This window comes from Seriola lalandi, unplaced genomic scaffold (assembly GCF_002814215.2).
Source record: "Seriola lalandi dorsalis isolate HSWRI2012SDOR001 ecotype SW California unplaced genomic scaffold, Sedor1 jcf7180002054519, whole genome shotgun sequence".
Lineage (NCBI taxonomy): Eukaryota > Metazoa > Chordata > Actinopteri > Carangiformes > Carangidae > Seriola > Seriola lalandi.
Genome location: NW_019525072.1, coordinates 2,250,149 through 2,272,433, shown reverse-complemented (window position 1 = coordinate 2,272,433; position 22,285 = coordinate 2,250,149). Strand labels below are relative to the sequence as shown.

Below are 22,285 nucleotides of genomic sequence, written 5' to 3'. Positions count from 1 at the left end.
AGAGTATTTAGGGAATAATGGCAAAATGAATTTATATCTATTCGAATTTAATACTGGAAAATGTCTTTTGTCACCATTATCATCTTTGGTTGAACATTCTCTGTGGATGTTTGTTGTATAGCAGACCAACAAAACAAAAGCCTCGAGGAAGACGGTAGGAATAGCAGTGTCTCTGCCTTTGTGATATCTTTGTTTAGGTCTTATGTGACTGACTTAACTGGATGTTCTTCTTAACAGGCACACTACCGTCCCCCAAGGAAACTATCAAAGGAAATATAAAAACTGTCACGGAATATAAAATAGATGACGATGGAAAGAAGTTCAAGGTAGTTTGACTTTTATTAAGGCATTTGTTGCATCTGTTTACATCTATAAACACTGCTTGTTTGTATTTGGCTGCATTTCATGGGTGCATCTTAAATGTTAGGGAGCATATACCTGTGCAATGAGACCAACGTTATGGTAGAGAGGTGTTCTGATCTTCCAGGACTAAACCTCCATTAAACATCATACTTTTTTTCTTTGTTGATTTACACTCCAATATATATCTTCAGAAAATTTAGACTTTTGTGGTTTAGTTCAAAATAGGAGAGATTGTATGGGTCATGGCATTTCTGCATGTTACATGGTGCCGCAGTGGTTTGTAAGTGCCTAAATTAAGCAAAACACTTTGCTTCTGTGAATTAAAACTTAACTATGCATTTACTGCCTTTTTATCTTCTAGATTGTGCGGACTTTCAAGATCGAGACACGAAAAGCCTCAAAAGCTGTGGCCAGGAGAAAGGTCTGCTTTTAAGCTGAATGTAGTTGAAGTTGCATTTACTTAAAAAAGAACAAAACTCTGGATAAAGATGAGTGTCATGTATTTTATTTTTTCCTCATTTCAGAACTGGAAGAAATTTGGTAACTCTGAGTTTGATGCACCAGGCCCTAATGTTGCCACCACCACAGTCAGTGATGATGTCTTCATGACTTTCATTTCCAGCAAAGAGGTAAGGATCCAGTGAGCTTCCACAATTCTTTTTGTTGCTGTTCAGTGATGTGTAGGCTGTCAGTCCACATTATGTCTTTAACTGTGGTATTTGTCTGTAATTTACTGGGTTTACCTTGTGACTGAGTGCCTTATCTTACCTCTTGCAGGACTTGAATGCCCAAGACCAGGATGAGGATCCCATGAATAAATTGAAAGGACAGAAGATTGTGTCTTGCCGTATTTGCAAAGGAGACCATTGGACCACCCGCTGTCCCTACAAAGACACCCTGGGCCCCATGCAGAAGGAGCTGGCTGAGCAGCTTGGGCTTTCAACCGGCGACAAGGACAAGCCTGCTGGCTCTGGTACCGTCAGCTCACCATTCACATTATTAATTTCTGATTTGTGTCTGTGGTCTGCTGTTATGCTTGGCAGCTTGTTGTTCTTTAAGTTGTCATGACGAATGTCACTTGCTTTTTCTCTCTTTAACCAGCGGAGCCAGAGCCTGCACAGCCTGCGCAGAGCAAGACTGGGAAGTATGTGCCTCCGAGCCTGAGGGATGGAGGCACGCGAAGAGGGGAGTCCATGCAGCCTAACCGCAGAGGTGGGTGTATGTTGTGTTACCTGCTGGCTGTACGCATCCACTCTGTTCTTGAATCATTGTACAGCAGAATGTATGAACAACTGTATATCACCTGACAGCTGATGACAATGCCACCATCCGTGTGACCAACCTGTCCGAGGACACCCGTGAGACAGACTTGCAGGAGCTCTTCAGACCATTTGGCTCCATCTCAAGGATCTATCTGGCCAAGGACAAGAACACTGGGCAGTCAAAGGTCAGTGCACATCTTCACAATATAAAAGAGATACACATTCAATGTTAAAGGCATAAAAAAAACAACTCAAAAAGGAAAGAAAGAAGCCAAGAAGAGATGAATTATTAAAGCAGGTGTTTCAGCATCATTTGCTATTCCTACAGAAGTGTAACTAGAAAATATATTGACTGTAGCTTTTTTTTTTCCTTACAATTGACATTGACACAACACATCATGGGTCCAGCTGTCTCATCCATCAACTACTCACTTTGTTTTCCTCCAGGGCTTTGCCTTTATCAGCTTCCATCGTCGGGAGGATGCAGCCAGAGCTATTGCAGGAGTGTCAGGATTCGGATATGATCATCTTATTCTCAATGTTGAATGGGCCAAGTAAGTTTATTCATTTTTGTCAAGTAAGTGTTGAAGCATGTTATTTTTTCTTGCTGCTAACCTTATTTAACTCTTTGCAGACCGTCAAACAACTGAGGGATCCATCAGAATATATTCCAAGATGCCAGATTTTATTGTTGTGGTAGAATATGGCTGTTACCTAATAAAGAGAATAATTGTTATCAAAATTTCCTTGTTATTTTCCCTGTAGTTGGCAGCGATTTCATACTTTCACACAACTTTTACTCCGACTTAAACTTCAGTTCTTAATATCTATTGAAGTTAGTCAATGCCTTAAAGCTAGACGTATAAACTCCTTTCTGATCAGAAGCAGAGCGCTACATACAATGGCTGATTGATAAGTTAGTAGCTTTAGGTAGATGAGTTATACTGCTCTTGTTACATATGTAGTCCAACTATGAGTGATTATGAAGAAAGTTTGAAGTCAGTAACTTTTGTGGTATTCCTGTTCCGGGTAAATGAAAAGTGCAAGTCGGCACTATCTGAGAATGGACACTATCGGCCTTCGTGCAGTCATCCGCCACCTCGGTCTCAAGGGCTTATCACCCAAGGAAGTCCATGAGGACATGGTGGCAACAATAGGGGAGGGTGAAGTAGTGGGCTGCTGAATTCAAATGTAGCGGATAAAATAACACCCACCTCCTTCTGGAAGGGCAGTGACTTGCAAGTTCCAGAAAAAGAAATACTCCTTTTTTTAATGTTCAAACTCTCTGCGTAATCTGCACACATGTAACAGAGCCATATAGCTCATCTCCCACCTCAGGCTACAAACATCACCCCTCAGACAAATGCAAGAGGAGCATTTAATTCTGATCAAACTACTTTGAGGTGCTAGTTTGCACTTTTTCTGAACCCCAGTGCATAAATAATTTAACCTGATTTATCACTATTCATTGGTAGATTTTTCTGAACATTCAAACTGAAGTGATAAGATATATGGATTTACATTAATTCAGAAGACATGAAGCAGTGGTACAATATAGGAGCCATTTAAGCTGCCATGGTAGAGATTGAACGACTTAGTTGGCAGATCTTAAGGTTTCACAGTATACAAAGTCCAATTTGGGTTACCTATAAATTTGCAGTCGTCCCACAAAAAGTGGTTAGTGAGATGCTACAAGTGTTTAGCTGCATTCTGATACACTAGTGTGAGCACTTCCTTGACTGCCTAGTTTCATTATAATTAAATTCATAAGTTAAATCGATTTCATAAGAGCTTTATTTGAAATATTACATATAAAAAACTACATACAATTTATCCCACATTAAGTGAACATTTCCCAACAACATGATTAAAAGCACATTTAAAACATGGAACGGTACTGCACAGAATGTCCATGGTGGCCACTTAGTGACAGTTGAAAGCCAGCTTATTTAAAAGAAATTTCCCGACAACATCGGGATTTGTGGAACCGATTCTTGCTGGGAAGGTAATGAGGGACTCATCAGACCTCCATCTTCTCCTGTTTGATGTTCTCTGTGGAGGGAAAAAAAAAACATTTGTACAAGGATTCCTGCATATTCAAATGATGAAAGTCCATCGGGAAAACAAAAAGATAAAAATTGAGACAAATTAGTTACCCAATGCTTGTTCTTCCTTCATTCTCTCCATGACACACTTCTTAATCTCCAGGCCGATGGCCCTGGAGAGTGGAGGGGGCACCGCATTTCCAACCTGAGAGGCAGCAACAATTACATGACTTGTTACAGCACAACGTTGATAGTTTACAAATGCTAAGTGTCATTTCAACTTCAATGTCCTTTTCAATTTTATAGAGAAACCATTTTGGAATATATTATAAAGTGTTTAATCCTGCAATATTTTTCTGGCCAGAAAAATCAGCCACAAACACAGCATTGCCATGTCACATTTTGATAGTTATTATATAGTCTGTCTGTCATTTAATTTATAGTGGCTCTCCTGCTGCTAAAAGAAATTCTACAAGAATTGTGGGAGTGAACCAAAAGAGCAAAGAAAAAACACAACATATCAACACCTTCCCAATGTCAGCAATAATATTTGGTCATTATTTTCCAGCCAACAAAACATTGACAGTCTCAGATTATAGGTTTTGTAATGCAGGACCAAGTGTAACTTGGAACCAAAGAAAAAAAAACCCTCCCAACTCCTCTTGATTTTCAATTAAGTTTTAAATGAAGTCAAGGTTTTACCTGTCTGTGTTTGTCCAGGATGTTTCCAAAGAAACGGTAGGTGTCGGGGAATCCCTGAGAGCGTGCACACTCCCTCACACTAACAACTCTGTGCTGCTCAGGATGCAGAACACGGCCCTGGAATTAAAATGCAAGATCCAAGAGTCAGGAAGTCTGTTACATGCCTTCAAGGCATCAATTCAATTGCAGTCCTATTAGTATATATTTTTCTATCCAAACCAGAAATCAGTTGATTTGATCCGATAACATGAATTTCAAATCTGGGTTAGCTGAATATTTTTAACCAATGGAGCCTTTATCTCTTTGCGAGATCATTTTGGGCTCTTAGCACTTTTGTGCCAGTTTTGAAACATTTTGGCTCAAAATGGTTTTATTCAAACTCATTTTATAAAAAGTAGATGTACCTGTTTGCCCATTGGCTCAGGGTTAGTAACAGTCGTGCTGAAGAAGCCGTCCCACTCCAATCTGCCGTACAGTCCAGCCCAGTGATTGTGACGGTTGCCAGTGTGGGGCAGACACCAGGGGATCAGGGTGTTAAACTGCCTGTCTGCAGGGTCGCATGGCTTCCCTATACAATGTATAAACATTAGAGATGCCTCCAGACTAAAAATGTAAGCTTTGTCATTTCCATTACTCACGTAGAAAACTAGACCTGCATACCCCCTGCACAAGTGCAAACGCCTCTGAGTGCACCAGTGCTGCTGCGTCCATTCTTTTTATCGGAGTGTGTGTAACGCAGTTTCTTGGTCATGGTGCCATCTTTCAGCCGAACCTCGATGTTAGGCAGATCCCTCCAGTCGGAGCCTGGAGCCAAGGGGATGTGACGCATCCGACCCTCAACCAGAGCACTCATGTCCTGAGAACACAAAGATCATGCATTTTTGTTAAAGCCTTTATATAAAAAAAAAAAAAAAAAAAAAAAAAAAAAAAAGAAGAAGTGATACTACATCAATACAGCACAGCTACATCATGTTAATGTTACAACCAGGAAGTGAGGGACAGCTCACCTTGCAGATATGATCTCTGAGGATAGGCTGATACTGTGTGCCTCTGATATGCCTCTGGAACCAAGACTGGGGCTCCCCGTTGTAGGAAATCTCCAACGCAGCTGCACCATTGCGAATCTCTGGCAGGTCAGACATGGTGTCTCGGACAGTGATGGTTCTGTAGATCCCCCCATTGCCTCTGTTGTAAGAGAGTACATTTAGTCTGATGAGAATCCCACTGGGCGTTTGTACGTTTGTGATGTAGAATTACAAATCAAAAACAGGACAAGAGAAGAAGTTCACATTACCGTGTGACATTACTGACGTATTTCCTCTCATCCACTGCCACGCTCAGAGAGCAAGCTCTGGGAGCAAACACATGCAGAGGCTCAGGATAGCGAGGCAGCTTTTCTCCAGGGGCTGCAGCCAGGATGATGGCCCTGCGACGGGTCTGGGCAACACCGTACTGACCAGCCTGTTGAGGAGGGGAGCACCGAGAATGTTACACGTCTAGTGAAGCTAACTTGATGACTATTTATCCTTGTGCATACCATTAAAATGAGATTCTTGAATTTCTAAAGTTCAGTTTGATGCTGCTGACCCTACCAGTGCCCACAGCTACTAGTAGAACTGGGCAGAGTACACACACTTTATAACCATGCGTATCCTCCGATACACTAAGTTGCCAGGAACTTGCTGCTTTCTTTACCAGGAGAGCTTCACACATGCAGAGATTAATGCCATTTCCCCAGATCCCACCCAAGTATGTGCAATTTTCAGCCCTGAGTACAAATACAATAGTCAGTGTAGTTAAACCCACCTGAAGGACACCAAAAGTACACTGGTAGCCCATGCGCACAAGACAGCGTAGAGTCAGCTTTAGGACCATGGAGTTCTTGAATGACACGAAGTTCCTCACATTCTCAAGCAGGAAAAACTTTGGTCTGTAGTAGTCACAGTAACTGCAAAGGAAAATAATAATATTTCAAAATGTGTAATGAAGGAGTGTGTGGTCTATAAAAAAAGGAGGAAAACTTCATTTAATCGAAGAGTCAAGATGAAACACACTGACCTGAGATAGGAGACGACAAGTGAGTTCTTGAATTTGGAATAAGTGCGAGAGTTGAAGCGGTTCATCCCACTGAACCCTTGGCAAGGAGGTCCACCGCACAGCATCTCCACATCACCCTTCTGAGGCAGCTTCTGGCCAAGAGAGTTCGTCTTCTCTCCAGACATCACCAACTTCAGCAAGACGTTGCAGTCCTCAGTGAACACTGTGGTGCCGGGGTTATTGAGCCTAAAGGCCTGTGCCGCAGGCTCCCACATCTCAATGGCCCACAGAGTCTCAGAGATACCTAAAAGTAACCAACAGTCATGCTTTCACCACTGTATTGAAAAATGTTCTGTGCAATATTTGCAGATCAGAGAACATATTTCAGGAATGGCAAGAACAAAATAAAAAAATAATAATCATTTACCAGCCTGGTGGAAGCCTTCAGAAAGTCCACCACAGCCGGAGAAAACATCCAGCGTGCGATATTTAGACACTTTAGGTGCCTGTGGTTCATTCTGCGTGTCCTGCGGCTCCTGTGCAGCTGATGCCTTTCCTTTGCCCTTACCTTGTAGAGGATAACAGGGTCATTGGATTAGGATTTCAGTTACACAATTTTACATATAATAATAATAATAATAATAATAATAATAATAATAATAATAATAATAAAGAAATCTGCATTTTTATGTCCGATTTTTTACCTTTCCCTTTCCCTTTGCCCTTTCCTTTGCCTTTGTGAGCAGCCGAGCGGGCGTGATTTGGAGGGTCCTCAAAGCTTTTTGATTTTGCATTATAGGCCTGTGTGAGAGGAATGTGAATAAGAATGAATGTAAACACTGCGTTGAAGATTCGCATATTGTATGCAAGTATTGACATTGTATTTCCTAATTTTCTACAGTCTTTCCAATTTAGCTCAACATTTAATCTTTTGATACTCTTGCTTTGCACATTATCACCATAGAATCACATTTTTCACATTAGACAAGTTGCACAAGTCTGCGGCATATACAGTGGCTTTGCTTATGCAGTGTTATGATATGTTTTATATAATGCTAACGTTTTAGCAGTGGGGTAGCTGGTTTAATATTTGCTATTTTGCTGATCAAATAAACAGTAGCCATTTCTGACATTACTGCAGAGTAATTTATCAAACTGTACCTCCAGGAAATAGAAGCGGTCAGGTCCACCACTGGAATAGTCCTGGACCGACTCATTCAGGTCTTCTCCATATTCTACTTGACAGCGGCCAAGCACATCAGTCATGCTGACACTCACTTCTTCATCACTCCAGTACAGCTGATTGATATCTGTGTGGTAACTTGCTTTGACGCCTTTGTGAGTGTTCTCAGGCCTGGGAGATAGGACAAAGGTCACTAAAGTCTGAGCAATCATTTGTTGTTACAAACTACACCCTGAAAAACAACCAATTTAACTTAAATTCCTTTTACCTGTAGAACTTGTAAAGTCGTAATTTGACCTCTGACACGTCAGGCTTCCCATTGCTGCGCCTGTGACAGAAGATCTCCTTGATACGCCCGATGCGGAACGGCTCAGGAGCGTCCAGGTTGGACCCCTTAATGTAGTCCGAGGACTTCCTGTAATACTCTGGATACAACTCCTCATCCACATCCTCTTTCCTATGGGAGCGCTTCACCGGACTAGCTGGCTTCACACTGAGAGCCGAGAACAGAGGCAGTCAGTCTCGTATATTTTTTTTTTTTCATCAATGTACAAGTTAAAATTTTGAATTACTTCACACACCTGAAATTAAAAGCCTCAGGAAGCAAATAGATGCCGTCTCCCACCCTGAACTGCTCCCCTTTAAAGCAGGCCAGAGCATACAGAGCCTTGGAGTCGTTGTCTTCATTCTCCATGGGCTCAAATGCACGAGGAATTTCCTGTTCCTCCCTTTCTTTAGTCCTATTACAGCTGCCACAGAACCTGAAAGAAAAGAAAAAAAAAAAAAAAAAAAAAAAAAAAAAAAAGCGCATATCGACAAGGTTAATATAACAGAAAGAAACAAAGAAAAGATCATACGTTCAAAACAAATACATGTGTGGATGGTGCTCACTTGAACTTGCAGTCCTCTGATGGAGTGGTCGTGGGAGGCATCTCAAAGCGGGCAAACTCTGTGTCGTACCAGAATTGATAGAAAAAACTCTTCCCGTCATCTTCAATCACCTTGATGTCAACATCCATGCCACCCTAAAATACAAAAAGTAACCATGGCATCAAGAAAAGTTAATACTGAAATGCAAATGAGCCTGCTGTCAAGTGAACGTACCTCCATAAACCAGTTGTCAGATGGGGGCTTGTATGTGACATTCACTTTGCCTTGGACATAATTGAGCAGCATGTCTTCACACTCATCCACAATGACGAGCTCCAGTGGATCAGAGGACTCTCCCAGCACTGTGTGAATCCCACGAAGGAACCAATGTGCATGGAACATCTTTCCATTGATGTCCTCCCACAGTGATGTGATCCTGAGAAGGAGCACATCATCAGGTTTATACACAGCCACAAACTAAATGTTATCAAAGAGTGTCTTTCTAAAAATGTCACACCTTGCCAGATATAGAGGAGTGGATGGATCTTCTGATGAAACTGAGACGCAGTCTCCCACCTCTAGCACTTCATCATTCAGAGAGACCTTCCTGTAGTACTGCTTCTTTCCCTCAGTCTGAAGGAGGTAGGAGACAGATATACTTTATACACTCACTGCTGGAGTCTCACACTTAATAGAAAAACTGTTCTAACAACCAAGAGGTAGACAAATACCTGAACAGGTTCTCCGATCCATGTCAGTTTGCACTGGGTCTGCTTCTTCCTCTTAGCATGAGCAAGCTTTTTGGCCTTCTCCACTGGAACATCTTCCTCTTCAATGTTCTCATCATCTTCAGCCTCCTTTACTGCAAGGTTTGGGCATCTAAACAGATCAATGATATACAGAGGAAAGACAAATTAAGGACTACAGACGTAATTGTACCATGTCATTGCAACATTACCTGTTAAGTGTATTAAGTGCTAAAATATTTGTTCTTGTTTGAAAGATTCAGCTACAAGTAACTAAACAGATGTGTTGGGAACCGACACTCAGAGGCATTCACAGGCTACAGATTAAAGACTGCAGCTAACTGCTGAGAGACACTCACCTTCTCTGCTTACAGGCTTGCTTGCTTTTGCCACTTCCTCCAAATTTGATCATGTCCTTGCAAGCAGTACACTTGCCACAATCAGGAGATTGGCAAACCTGAAGATGGACAAAACCCATATTTTGGTCAGAATTAAAAAAAAATAAAACCAAATGCACATCAGACACTGATAAATAAGTTGTTGAAACAGAGCACCATTTTAACAGCAGGGCTTCACTGAGTCACTCACCTCACAGACACCACAGCGCTGCCTTTTGACTGCATTCTCTTTATCATTCTGCTCTATCTGATCAGAGAAGAAGGTATCAAAGATCTGGTAGACCAGCTTGGTAGTGGTCGCTTTAGTCGGTCCCTTACTGTCCTTCTCAATCTTTGTTGGGTGACGAATGGCCTGTCTTCTCGCAGCTCTCCTGTCAGTAGAATAAAGATTGTGTTAAGAAGAGGGGTTCATTTGGTTTGGCAGAAACACCTGATGGTATGTGGAGCGATGGCATTATGAAGCCCCTGGCCTTCAACACACCACAGCATCAGGCCATGCAACAAAAGAAACAAGCAAACAAAACCAAACAGACAAGATGTACAATGCAGAGTTCCCGTTAGATGCAACTGGCCAATAAAGATCTTTCCAAACATTCTGGCCTGCAGAAAATAAGTCAGTCCACAAGATACAGCTAAAGGAGTTTAGTTCAGTTTAGTGAATGTGCTTTGATCTCATCCAACTGCAAACCAGTTTTTCCCAGTCCTCTTAAGTTATGAATAAGCTTTGATGTTATACTTTCCTTAAGACAATTCTCTGGAGACTATTCTAAGGAGAAAAGAAATAATGTTGGGTGTTTGCCTCACTAAATGACACTGAAGAAAATCTGAGGCCCAGGTGCTACTTAGCTTTGTTTTATAATTCATATTACTCCAATTTACCCAGAACTTAATACATTAAGCTCAAGGTTAAGAATGTACTTCAATCAGAGGATTATCAAATAGCATTAACATCTTCACTGCATTTGTCGTAAGTATTTGAGTTTTACCAAGATAAATGATGCATAGTTTTTGTTCTAACCCTGATGGTTCACACAAATCATCATGTCCATGGGGATATCCCACCTCCAGAATTGGAAGCTGAGGGCATGGGGAGGAAACCTCTTAAGAGACACTTAAACTTCAAACCTTTGATTTTTTTCTGAGACGACACTGCTGCATGAAGATAAAGATTAAACTGAAAGACTACTTCCTTGTCTACCAATTACCTTTGGGGCTAACGCCACCCACCAGACTTATAAATGTTGTATAAATGTCACAAGTACTAGAATAGAATTTAAATTACTGACCTTTAGGAAAGCAGTTTTGTATATTGAACAGTAATTGTCAATCAAGTTTCTTAGATTGGGGTTAGTTAGGTCCCCCCCCCCCCCACAGGACAATATTCATACAAATACTTCAAAATAACTTTTCTATAAATTTTTTTAAGCATCCTACCAGACATTCAATTTGTAGAACAAAGACTTGTGACTGAGTCAAGATAACTTATGGACCCTGGTCCACACACCCAGGTGTTAAATGGCCAGAATTCAAATGTGCCATATAAAAACTAAAATAAAACGACAATGTAGAGCCAAAATATAAAAGACGAAATGAATAAAACTGGAAATAAAATTCTAGCGTGAACTCTGGTATAATGCTCTTTTTGTTCATATAGCTTCTAAATGCTTCACACTAACACACCACCATACAAGCTAAGGATGCATTCACAACGAGGCCTACCTACCAGTACAGCAGCATGCTGCATTAGGAAATGTCAAAGGAATGTTAGACATTAGGGAGAACAAGGAGCGAGGAGCATAAAGACAGGAATATAAGCAAAAAATAAAAAATAAATAAATAAAAAAGGGATAACATCAAAACCCTGAAGAATTTGAGTTGCAAAGGAACTGATGCTAGAAATCTTGGTGAAGCTGAGAATGAAGAGTTCTCACTGAAGTTAAAAATACAGCATGGACACGGCTCAGCTTTGTTTTCATTTTGAACTGCGATAGCTTGCTATGGATTTCTGTTGTATGAATGATACAAAACTGAAAATTTCAAGTATTTAGCACAATATTTCCTGGAAGGCAAGAGCCTGCTCATTCACTTTCAAACCAAGACGACTTTTATTTGTTAATTAGTTAAGTCAGTTAATGTTATGCTTAAATAAGAGTGTAAAACTTTGACTAGTTCCAGATGACACTGCTGTACAGTAAAAAGGGAACCAAAACATAATCTAATCATCTTTTCGCCGTACCTCTTCCCTAGAGTGACTCCTGCAAGCTTGATCAGGTCTCTCATGCAGGGTGTAACAATGATGGGCTGCTCATCAGAGTCGCCGGCCTCATCATAGCTCTCCACCTGCTCCACCACAAACTGGGCGTGGCGCAACAAGGTGTCTTCAGTGAAGCAGTTGAAGTTTAGCTCTGCAGGAGGCACAGTGGTCTGTGGGCAGGAGGAAGAGAAGCTGGTCAACGTCCAGGCATTGTGTTGCAGTGACAGAAGCTACATCCTCTTGCAAACTGATTTTTCTGATTTAATAATTAAATGTCAAAAGTGATGAAATACCAGTCACACAATATCACAGTGTACACTTATATGTATAAACCTGTAACCAGGAAATGTTTGATATTTACGTGAGAAATTGACCAAAAACAACCTTTTATAAAGGATTTTATACATCACAAAACTGATTGTTTCAGTGCTGCGTTTCACTTCTCTACATAATATTCTGAAAACGACTCAATCAGTATGTTCATCCCTAATGTGAAATGTCCAAAATCAAATGTCTACAAATTTTTGTTTAAGAAGTGCAGCCAAATCCAATTTCTTAAATAATATGAACACATCTGGATGGCGCAGATTAAAGGCATCGTAGCAGTGAGCTGTTTTCAAAAAAGACGTTGTGCTCGTTCTATTTACATAAGTCCTCACCTCAATCTTGTTGAGAAGGTCCTCATAAGTAGCATCAGGATTTTTCTGGAGGAATTCCACCACTATTTTGCTCATATAGATCTTCTCTTGCATCAGTGCAAAGATGGCCGCATACTCCTCACTCGGCTGCATTAGGATGTAATCAGCGAACGCTGGATAATGAAGACATTGATATAAGCTATTACAACATCATGCTAAGAGGGAAAGGTGCATTTAAATGCAGAGCAGAAAATAAAAAAATAAATAAAAACTTCGCTACCTGTAGTGAAACCAATTAGAGCTTTTTCTCCACCATCAAAACCAGTAATCCACCAGGCATTAATGGGTCCAAGCTTCTTTGCAGGAACACCACCTGGATTAAAGAAAACAAACAGAGGTTAATGTGCGCTGCTGTAGAGGTTAAAGACAATGTATTATTATTAGGCAGAAATTTATAAACAAACAATAAGTTGATTCTTTAAGTGTTTTTCATACCATCCATGCAAGGGTTGTCATCATAGATAGGTTTGACAACACAGCTGAAGTAGAGCTCTACATTCTTCTCAATCAGTCCAGAGTCAAATGGACAGAGGTGACCACGCTTGTCATACACACTGGAAGACACAAGTGTTGATATTATAACTGATAAAAACCTCAGTCAAGCATGTAACAAAATGCAATTAGAAAGGACACATTTGTTCCTCTAAACTAGGCCAACAATCCCTTACCTGAAGTTTGTAATCTTGTGCTGTGGCAGATCCTCATAGCTCTCAAATCCATCCTCATTTGAGTCAAACAAGGAGAGACGCTCATCTGTTAACATTTCTGGTTCATCCAGCTGAATACACAAATAATTGTTTCATGATTCACATGCATCTAGTCAATACAAGTAATAACATTTCAAAAAAAGCTCTGCTTGAATGAGCGTGAACTTGATGATTCTCACCGCATTATCAGGATCCCCTTGGAAAAATTTTAGATCTGAATCATCCAAGTATTGTCTGCAGTCTGGACATTTGGGTGGTGGTGTCTTTAAGAAAAAAAAAAAGAAAGACAAATGTTATACAGGCTGTGTCACGCTTACAAAAAATGTTTACAGCCATAACACTCTAAAACTATGACCTGGACGAATGAGAACTTACACAGACAGCCATAACACTGTGCTAAATAACCCAATTCATTACCTTTGCAGCAGAAACCGGTTTAATAACCTCACTCTTCGATTCTTCTGGAGCAGCACTGCATAAAATAAAGTATCAGTAAATTCTTTTGTATGACCACTATGAAAATCATTAATGTTCAGAGGCCAGAAGTCTTACTTTTCATTGGAGTCCACTTTGAGACGCTTCTCCTCCCGAGACTACAACAGATTTGAAAGTTTGTGCAGTGTTATATACCAGACATTGAGAATAACAACAACTCTTGATGTTTAAACCTGGCACTGGTACGTGAAAAAATGCGTCACCTCCTCAACATCATCTTTCTCCTTCTTCGGTTCAGTTTGCCCATTAGTAGCTTCTCCATTCAGGTCTTCCGACTTACGCTTTTGACTGCAAGACAGATTTAACTTTAAACAGAATATAGACACTTGTAACTTAAAAACTTTTAATTGCTAAAAATGTGAATGAGAAAGATACAGGCACAAATTAAAAAAAAATAATACACGCACACTTTAGAGAACATTGACAAGATGGTTGACTGTTTCCCACCGTTTCTTGTAACCCTGGTACTGACTGGAGACTCTACAAAAGAAAAAAGATTAAATTTTCCTACACCATTATTTTAAAGCATTTATATGTGTGTCATCTACATCTTTGAATACAGCTGTTCAATGATAAATATTAATGAGAAATCTCAAACTTACTTTTGGTGTCAGAATTTGCCTTGCTCCTGCGTCCACCCTTCCCCTTAGTAGCAGTTGGTGACTTGACAGCCTCCTCTGCCTCCTGTACATCCATGGTTACATCTTCACCGTTCTCATCTTTGTGGGAGCCGTTTGTGAAGCCATTTGTCTTTCCATTCTGCTCCACGCCATCAACATGTGAGCCGTTTTCAAGGTTGAGCTCTTTTCCCAGCAAGGCCTTCACTTTAGTGATGTAGACCTCCTGAGGAGAGCACATGGCATACATCACATCACAGGAGAAATCATGAGCAGTAAACTTCTGGGATTAGTAATACTTCAGAATCTGAAAGAGTGACTAACCATTGAGATCTCTTCACTTTTCATCTTTTCCTCCAGGCTGGTCAGCTGGTCCTGAACGTCAACATGCAGGAAGTCCTGCACTAACTTGAGCTTCTCTTTGACATGATCCTGGAACAGTATTTGAATAAATAAACTTTATAAAACGGAAGCAAGTACAGAAAATGCATGACATATATTTAACATTACTGTGCATTATATAGCTTGATTTTTTTTAATGTTGTACTGACTATTGCCCTTAAATGCATCTGGCAACAGCATCAGAAAAGCTTCTTGCAACCAGAAGATAGTTAAATAAGTTAATGCTTGTTCAAAGAAATTTTTCATAAATCCTTGAAGATGCACATTATAATCTATATTTCTGACAATAAAGTATGAAATCAGAGGTAGTCATTTCAAGTTGCAGCTGACCCTTACCTTAACATGACAGTATCAAGACTTGAACTAATGATATCTTTCCAATATTTTGGTCAGCGATTGCGTTTGAGATATTAAATCCAAATTGGTTTTAAAACATGCAGGGAATCCATGGATCAGCATCGACACTTGTTGCTATATGGCATCACCTGTACAGTGAATCTCTTTTCTATCAAGTGTATTGACAGACTCATTCCAACTCGCACATTATAATTGATCTATTCAGATAAGTGAAATCTAATTGAGGGTGTCGCTTCTCTTTAAGGTGGCACTATACCGTAACTCTACCATCGTGTTCAATGGTCTTTGGAGTGCCAAGCTAACAACAATTAGTGAGCAGCTGGAGTAACACCTATGGCGATGACATCAGGCTTTCAGGAGCAGTAAACGACAAAAACCCACCTCGTCTGAAATTCCATCCTCATCCAGCACCTGCAGCCTGTGAACAAAGAATATGTCAAAACAACGCTACGGCTAGTTAACTGACGTGCAACAGTGGACAAATCATCGACAAGCACATTAATTGACAGGGATGTCGCGTTATAACCAGTCTGAGAGCCAGCAAGCAGCAACACAGGTAACAAAACTTCCTGAGTGGCGCCAAATCTCACACGCTGCTCCGTCCATTGAAATGCTAACTGGCTAACCGTTGTCAAGGGGCTAACTCTGTATGCAGCATCAGCCTTGGTTGTCCAATGGCAACGAGCTAATGCTAGCTGCAGCTGCTAGCACAGGCAAAATGTAGTGGTGGCCCCGCTCATGACAATCAGGGCAAGTACAGAACAGCGTTTTTCGGGTTTCACTGTTGTTAATGTTGCCGCTGCTGCTTCTGAACTGAGACAATAAGCTGCAGACACGCTACATCACAGGGACATCAACTGTTATTAGCATTCAGGTTACTAACGTTACCTTTTCCTGACATCATTTGGCAGAGACAGGGAAGTCCTGGCTGGCATGGTAAACAGCTAGCTAAACGTGTAAGACAAGAAAGATAAAACCGCGTTTAAAAATTCCGTTAAAACCGTGTAAAACCCCGCCGGTGTTAAGCACAGCGCGGCTCCACTGTGACTGCCTTGTGTGTGCTAGACCTTGCAATGGATGCTATAAGCAATTCGGGCGCGCGGGCCGTCTTTTCGCGCGGAAACCCGGGTGTTGTGGACTGTACCACTGCAGTTTTCTATGGGTGAAACGCTTTCACAGTGGGACGTGATGTCTCTGCTGAATGGATGATTTGTCATACGAAATAAATTTACTATATCATGTCATATATAAAACTGGACCGGGATTGTCACGTAGTTATGTTTTTTAAATATAATATTCCTGAAATGAAGAATTAACTTGACCCACCCCTACTGTAAACCAGATGTTGTAGACAACTGACCAAGCGGAAGCGATCTGAATGTTGTTTACTAATGTGCAATATTAACAATACATTTCCACATTTGAGATGATATTTATCTGTACTTTTGAATGACATCATTAAATAGATGCGCTTGCATTGAATAACCGTGCAACAAGAGCTGTTGTGTTATTGTAGTGATGGCGAAGTAAAGCTTTATGAATCAGTGAAGCTTTCAACACAGTTGTATTGAAAAATGGCTCATCACTTGAAGCTTTTCAAATCAAAGCTCGATGGAGACCTCTGCAGGTCAAATTCAGGAAAATATTTCACAACCGACCAACAGATGTATCCTCTTTGAAGCAAAAATGAATGAATGATAGATGAAAACATGAATGAATTAATGAATACGTAAATTGATACATAAATAAATAAACACGTTCTACTGCACAATCCATGTAACTGAAAAACAATAAAGATAACATTTTACATTGTGCATTTGGACATTCTCCCTGTTTGTAAACAAGTATAACTCATAGAAAATATAGAAATAGAGGAAGTAAATAAATGCAGGTGCACACACTTATAATCTAAATAAGTAATAAGTTAAAGCCCTAATATAGATCCGTGGTGAAAACACTAAGTACATTTATTTAAGTACTGTACTTTTTGGGATATTTGTACTTTACTTGAGTATTTCCTTTTGTACTTTCTACTCCAGTATATTTATTTCACAGCTTTAGTTACTAGTTACTTTTGTGATGAAGATTTTACAAAATGGATAATACAACTATTTAAAAATACAAAACATTGTTAAACGTTAAACCAATGGTTTCCAACTTTTTTGGCTGGATTTATCTGGTGTCCCTGTAAATAAAACTGTGTATTAAGTTTTTCAAACTAGCTCCACTTACAGAACCTACAACAGTAATATGCTGCTTACACACTAATTCTCCAGTATTAATAACATAATGAAGTCAGATATAATAATACTAGGTATATGGAGAAAACATCTTAATGGCTAAATGGCTGCTATATGCCTATTTTACCACAAGGTGGCATTGATAGTCTGAAAACAGGCTAAGGCTTTTTCAAGTTGGCAAATCATCTCCCAGTCATATCGTACATGTACCAGCATGGCCACATTTACTGTAAGTTTCCTCACATGAGTAATAATAATACCTTTTTTTTTTTTTTTTTTTTTTTTTACCTTTTATTTAATTGAACAGTGATCAGTTTTCCATTCCAAGGCAGTTTAAGAGGGGTGTGTGTGCATGTAGTATATTTACATAATTTATTGGTGATGATAAAGTGTGTTCTTTTTTTTTTGGCCATGTGTAGTAGTTTTTTATTTATGAAGTATTACAGACTGTCCTATGTGACAGGGATAAACGCACATCGGTCTTGTGCTGACTTAAATATTATTGTGTATACAACTTCACCTTCAGGTTTCTGAATCTGATGTCATATCCTGCAGGGCACTGGAAAGACTTGGCAGACTTCCCAGCAGCACAGCCTCCTGGGGCTGATTCAGCCAATGTTCCCACCCAGGAATCCTGGATGTCTGACAGGAAACAGGCCCAACTCTCAAGGACGCTATAAGTCAGCCTCTCCCCTCTCCCCTCACCCCAAGTCTCCCCCTCACCCGAAAACCTCTCCCAGGGCCATTCTTTATGCTTCTCTCAGACAAACTATCTTACAAACAGACATTCTTTTTCACCAAACCCCATTTTCAACCTCCCTACCCTCTGCTAAGCTTCCCATCATAGCCCTGTCTTGCTTTAGCCTTTAAGCTATTGAACAATTTTATTAGGTAAGAGAGCAATGATTAATGGCTGAGCAGCATCTGCATGTACAATTTTGTACTTTCATGATGAGGCTAGTGTTTTTCTGACCTTGTCAGAGCATGTTTGGATTAAATGCTGCAGTTTGAGTGCTTCTTGTAGGCACAATAGGGCGACATCTCAGGACCTGCAGACAAGCCACAGCTGCAATTAAATCAGAATCAAACTCAAGCCCACAAAATGGATTCTTTCAGTATTTCATTTATTTTATAAAAAGGGAATGCAATTACAAAATGTTTATGTACCTACATTAGTGTTTCAGATTGTACCGGTTTAACACAGGCAGCGTGCTACTGGACACACAAGGCTATTGCACACGAGACATTTCATACAACACAAATCATACATACTGTACAAAGATACATACATACATACATACTTACAAACATACAGTTTTTCATATATTTATCATAAAAAAATCATAGAATCAGGCAACACGACAAAGTGATAGGTACATAGATTTAAACACCTCTCCATCTGAAACAAACTGGGGGAAAGCAAACATCACTGAAGCTGCCAAAGTGCTTTTCACCATTTCTACTTGGCCATCTAAATGTAAAGGTCAAGAAAAAACACAGAGGGAGAGAAGAATTTTTAAATGTGTGTCTACAGGATGAACATTAGTGTAAGTTTGAACAACAGGAACCGGACAATGAAAAACAGGACTTCCTATGGCTGAAGGAAGTTGCATGTCGTAGGATGTCATAGAATGAGGATGAAGCTAACCTCCCTGGGAGGCAGATTCCCCCTGTGCATTTGAAAAAAAGAATTTCTCTTATTTTGTAGGGGAGGCGTGGGGTCTTTGAAAACTGAGATTATATCTTAAATTGCATATGGCATTATGGCTCGCAAATTAAACCAGGATGTTCACAACAAGTTCTTGTTCATGGTGCTATTTAAGACTTCACAGTGAGGGTGACCTACCCTGTGTATCCCACTCTCCGATCGTCAGTGACTTGGTAATTCAAAATAATGATCAATAATACTGTCAACAATGGAGCGCCTGCCCCAAACACTTCATACATACATTCAGCCTAATTCCCCAAGAGGAAGGCACAAACAGAGACAGCACATTGCTGCTATGTTGCTACAACACTGTCAGGACATTGGTCCCATTAGTCAAAGCTGCTGGACAGCTGTCAATGAGTAAATTTCATCAGTGCCAACTCACTTCAGGAAATGTGCTTTCTGATTAGGCCTTCCTCCACAGAAACTGTTAAGATACAAAAGACAACAGTAAAAGCAAGAGGGACAGATTATGACGGCGAATGAGGGAAGGGGTGTTAGTGATGGAAGCTGGAGCTGGAATATATCATACACATTAGTGCTTACAAACGAGTTAGAATTTCATGCAGTAAATGTAAGCAGATTATGCAAATTTGTTGTAGTTTATCAGATGGTTTAAGCAAGGTTATATAGGGAATATATAGCCCTGGTTTTGTTGAGGGAGAACTCGTGGTAGTATGGCTTCTGTGGAGTGCAGTGTGGAGTGAAGCTGATCACTGCCTCGGTTCAGTAAGGAATGAGCGATGAATCTGTAGGCCTAATGTATACATATATCAGTGAAGGAGAGTAATGTGGTTCAACCTTACAAAGGAAAACAATCACTGAAGTAATCTACAAAGTGCAACTCTGCAAGCTTTGCATTGACACAGTTCTTGAAAGGCCCAAAACAACTCACCATAACTATGATATTATGCATGCTATGTTTCCATTTTTTGGCTTTTAATAGGGTTTTACATGTTTAGAAAGAAAAACAAAATTAAGATGACAGGCGTATACATTTATACATTAAAATGGTTTGCAACTCCATATTAAGTGATGGGAGTACCCATAAAAAAAAGCTATTTTCACATTTCTGAAAGTTCTCACCCTTTAAATTGGTTCCCTCTTGAAAGATTGTGACTTACACCCACTGCTTGGGTGAATTGATTAAATGCTGATTCTGACTCTTCACACAAATTTGATTGTAATACGAAGAAGTCTGCATCGTAGAATGTGTCTCTGCAGACAGCTGTGTCCCAGCCTCGCCAGGCATCTCAGTCCAGGGTGTGTGCTTGCTTCTCTCTGTCTCATCACAGCCTCTCATACTTGATCTCATATACACTCACACTCACACACACACACTCACACACACACACACACACACACACACACACACACACACACTCACACACACAAGCACTCTGATGTGTTTTGCACCACATTAGACACAGGTGGTACAATCTTGCATGATGGGTGTGGTCTGGTGTTCGAGTTTGTTCGTGCAGTGCTCCATGGAGCTGGAGCTCTTTAGAAGGACCAGACAACGGTCAGCGGGCCGCCCGCTTTGCAGCACCCCCCAGCAGCACAGCACACGCATGAACTCCTTTCTCATGTCCTTGCTGCGCAGCATGTAGATCACTGGGTTAAGAGCTGAGTTCAGAGTGGCAAAGCCAAAAAAGATGTCTGCTTTGGAGAGGATATGGCAGAATTGTATGCCGCAGGATGAGTCTAGGAGGAGGATGATAAAAGCAGGCAGCCAGCACATGATGAAGACACCCAGCACTATAGTGACTGTTTTCAAAAGGGCATAGGCCGGTGAGTTGGTTGCTTCCTGGTGGCTGGAGCGTACAATCAAATAGATCCTCACATAGAGGATGACGATAGAGAGTAGTATGATGCTGAAAATGGTTACAACAAAGACGATGTATATCTTAGAGTAGAGTGGCAACACGGCTGAGCATTCAGGGAGGTTGTTGATGCAGTTCCAGCCGATGATGGGAAGTCCTCCGAGCAGGATGGAGGTGACCCAACAAGCTCCTATCAGGAGGAACATGCGGCACGTTTTGTTGGAGCCGTACACTTTAACTTTGGTGATAGCAATATAGCGCTCTATAGCTATGGCTAGCAAACTGAAGACTGAAGCTGCCAGAGCGATAAACGCCGTGCCCTCCCGGATGAACCACTGCACAGGCACCAGCTCAAAAGTCCTTGACCCTGATAGAAAAATGTTGGCTATGTAGGCCGAACCTGCCAGCAAGTCAGAAAACGCCAGGTTGCCGATGAAGAAAAACATGGCAGAGTGGAACTTCTTGTTGCGGCAGACAGCGATGAGGACCAGCAGATTCTCCAGGATGATGATGGTGCAGAGGACCACGATGACAATGTTCAGAGTGGTGAGGTGTTTTTTATTCTCAATGAGCTTCTCCAGCTCCTGGGTGGTCATGTTCTTAGCAAAGGCATAGTAGGAGTGGATCAGACTGTTATTGTAGTACTGGGAATACTTGCTCTTCATGGTGACAGGGTGGCAGAGCACAGCGGCTTTACGGCAAAGATTCATTCACACAGTGGAGCCGTGAAGAGTGTCGACTGAGATAATCATTGCCTTTAAGGACAGGAAGAGGGCTGGGGAGGGAGACTGCCTGTCCCACAGTCACGTCTCAGAAGTCCTGTGCGGGTCACCTGCAGGCACACAAAGAAAGAGAAGCCTGCATTACTCACAGGGGAAATTTTTGTTGCACTAATGAAATAAACTGTGACAATGCAAACACACATTTAAAAAAAAAAAGCAATGCACTCGCCCAAGTTAAAGTCCAACAAAAGCAAAACAAAGTATCTAGGCAACAACCTGTCTGTAGTCCAGTCTGCAGAGTGGAAACTAAACATTTTCTTAAATTCACTTGAAGAAGGAGCAGCAACAGGTCAGAGCTTTAAAATAAGAACCTGGGATCTAACAGATAAACATTCAACATGAAGGTAAAGAACGACAACCACATGTCACAAACGACTGATCACACAGTGAACACACTGTACTCACTGTGTCCATTTGGTACATCCCAAACTGAACTCCCTTGCAGGCAACAGTTGCAGCTTGTTGCAGACTAAAACAGATGGAGAGTCATAATCCAGTAGCTCATAGGGGAGTCGTACGTTATCATAAAAAATGACTCTGTAGGGGAATATTAACATTCAAAGATCTTCCCCCTCCCACCCACCCACCTCCTT

At 40.8% G+C, this 22,285-nt stretch overlaps 3 protein-coding genes across 3 annotated transcripts in view; 1 reads left to right on the top strand and 2 right to left on the bottom strand.

The window, feature by feature from the left end:
- Positions 1-166: 166 nt before the first annotated feature.
- On the top strand, positions 167-2,367 carry eif3g (eukaryotic translation initiation factor 3, subunit G). Its single transcript, XM_023413819.2, has 8 exons — positions 167-326; positions 725-784; positions 888-992; positions 1,141-1,336; positions 1,465-1,575; positions 1,674-1,810; positions 2,073-2,179; positions 2,260-2,367. The coding sequence occupies exons 1-8, from the start codon at positions 222-224 to the stop codon at positions 2,273-2,275; spliced, it is 837 nt and encodes a 278-aa protein (XP_023269587.1). The 5' UTR covers positions 167-221; the 3' UTR covers positions 2,276-2,367.
- Positions 2,368-3,401: 1,034 nt separating this feature from the next.
- Positions 3,402-16,221, bottom strand: dnmt1 (DNA (cytosine-5-)-methyltransferase 1). The gene is made up of 34 exons (XM_023413818.2): positions 16,025-16,221; positions 15,518-15,554; positions 14,702-14,809; positions 14,363-14,603; positions 14,168-14,240; positions 13,964-14,048; positions 13,818-13,858; positions 13,683-13,737; positions 13,445-13,528; positions 13,227-13,336; positions 12,994-13,112; positions 12,779-12,871; positions 12,520-12,671; positions 11,843-12,030; positions 9,797-9,977; positions 9,568-9,665; positions 9,194-9,341; positions 8,980-9,095; positions 8,697-8,898; positions 8,484-8,617; positions 8,174-8,353; positions 7,861-8,085; positions 7,571-7,763; positions 7,114-7,210; positions 6,837-6,977; positions 6,431-6,713; positions 6,179-6,320; positions 5,667-5,833; positions 5,380-5,557; positions 5,033-5,228; positions 4,777-4,940; positions 4,373-4,489; positions 3,782-3,875; positions 3,402-3,677 (listed from the first exon to the last, which is right to left on the bottom strand). Exons 1-34 carry the CDS (start codon positions 16,069-16,071, stop codon positions 3,646-3,648), a joined length of 4,521 nt encoding a protein of 1,506 aa, XP_023269586.1. The 5' UTR covers positions 16,072-16,221; the 3' UTR covers positions 3,402-3,645.
- Positions 16,222-18,483: 2,262 nt separating this feature from the next.
- The window catches only part of s1pr2 (sphingosine-1-phosphate receptor 2), a 16,558-nt gene continuing 12,756 nt past the window's right edge, over positions 18,484-22,285 (bottom strand). Inside the window, exon 2 of the mRNA XM_023413869.2 lies at positions 18,484-21,742. Coding sequence (XP_023269637.1) covers positions 20,505-21,620 — 1,116 coding nt within the window. The 5' untranslated portion in view covers positions 21,621-21,742 and the 3' untranslated portion in view covers positions 18,484-20,504. The remainder of the gene's footprint in view (positions 21,743-22,285) is intronic.